The sequence below is a fragment of the Austrofundulus limnaeus genome, unplaced genomic scaffold (assembly GCF_001266775.1).
Source record: "Austrofundulus limnaeus strain Quisiro unplaced genomic scaffold, Austrofundulus_limnaeus-1.0 Scaffold5280, whole genome shotgun sequence".
Lineage (NCBI taxonomy): Eukaryota > Metazoa > Chordata > Actinopteri > Cyprinodontiformes > Rivulidae > Austrofundulus > Austrofundulus limnaeus.
The window spans coordinates 1-763 of record NW_013957682.1 but is presented as its reverse complement, the minus strand read 5'-3'; the positions used below and the strand labels follow the sequence as shown (position 1 = coordinate 763).

Sequence of the window (763 nt, the reverse complement as noted above, 5' to 3'; positions counted from 1 at the left end):
ATCCTCTTCATCGCTGACATCATCCTCTTCATCGCTGACATCATCCTCTTCGTCGATGACATCATCCTCGTCGGTCACCTCTACGTCGGGCGCCATTCCTCCCAAACCGAAGAAGCCGCGAGGCCTGGAGCTGCCCTCCTCCCCCTCCCTCCCTCCCGGCCTCTCCCTGGACAAGGTTGGGCCGGTCACATGACCCACCCTCTGTTTCCCTCCTCTGGCCAGGCTGTGACATCACTTCCTGTTTCCTCTGCAGGTGAACGCGGCCGTCAACAATCTGCTGGCTCCGGGCTCGGCGACCAACACGCTCACCCCGACCGTCATCACCTCCCACGCTCTGGTAAACACCCTCCTGTGTTAGCAAAATATCCTCATATAGCTCAGTGTTTGAGGAGGTCAGACTGTGATCGACTCATCTGTCAACAATAAACAAACAAACAAACAAACAAACAAACGATGTTTGACCAGTGGGATTATATGTTTCTGTTTTATTGTTTTTATTTTAGCAGTAATGTGTCTGAATGGGTTTTATTTTGTTAACCTTTAATTTGTCATGTTTTATTAAATTTCTTCATCATCATCATCATCATCATCATCATCATCATCATCATCCTCCTCCTGTCCAGACCCCGGTTCTGTTGACGCCCAGCGCTCTGCCCTCCACCATCCACTTCTGGAGCACACTCAGTCCCATCGCACCGCGCTCACCTGCCAAGCTCTCCTTCCAGGTAACACACACACACACACACACACACACACACACACA

At 50.9% G+C, this 763-nt stretch overlaps 1 protein-coding gene across 1 annotated transcript; it reads left to right on the top strand.

The window, feature by feature from the left end:
- Positions 1–7: 7 nt before the first annotated feature.
- Positions 8–725, top strand: LOC106512270 (ETS domain-containing protein Elk-1; the record flags this gene model as incomplete). The annotated part of the gene is given in 3 exon segments (XM_014000929.1): positions 8–175; positions 254–337; positions 624–725. Coding segments are annotated over 3 exon segments (306 nt in total), but the record flags the coding sequence as incomplete, so codon positions are not given.
- Positions 726–763: the final 38 nt, after the last annotated feature.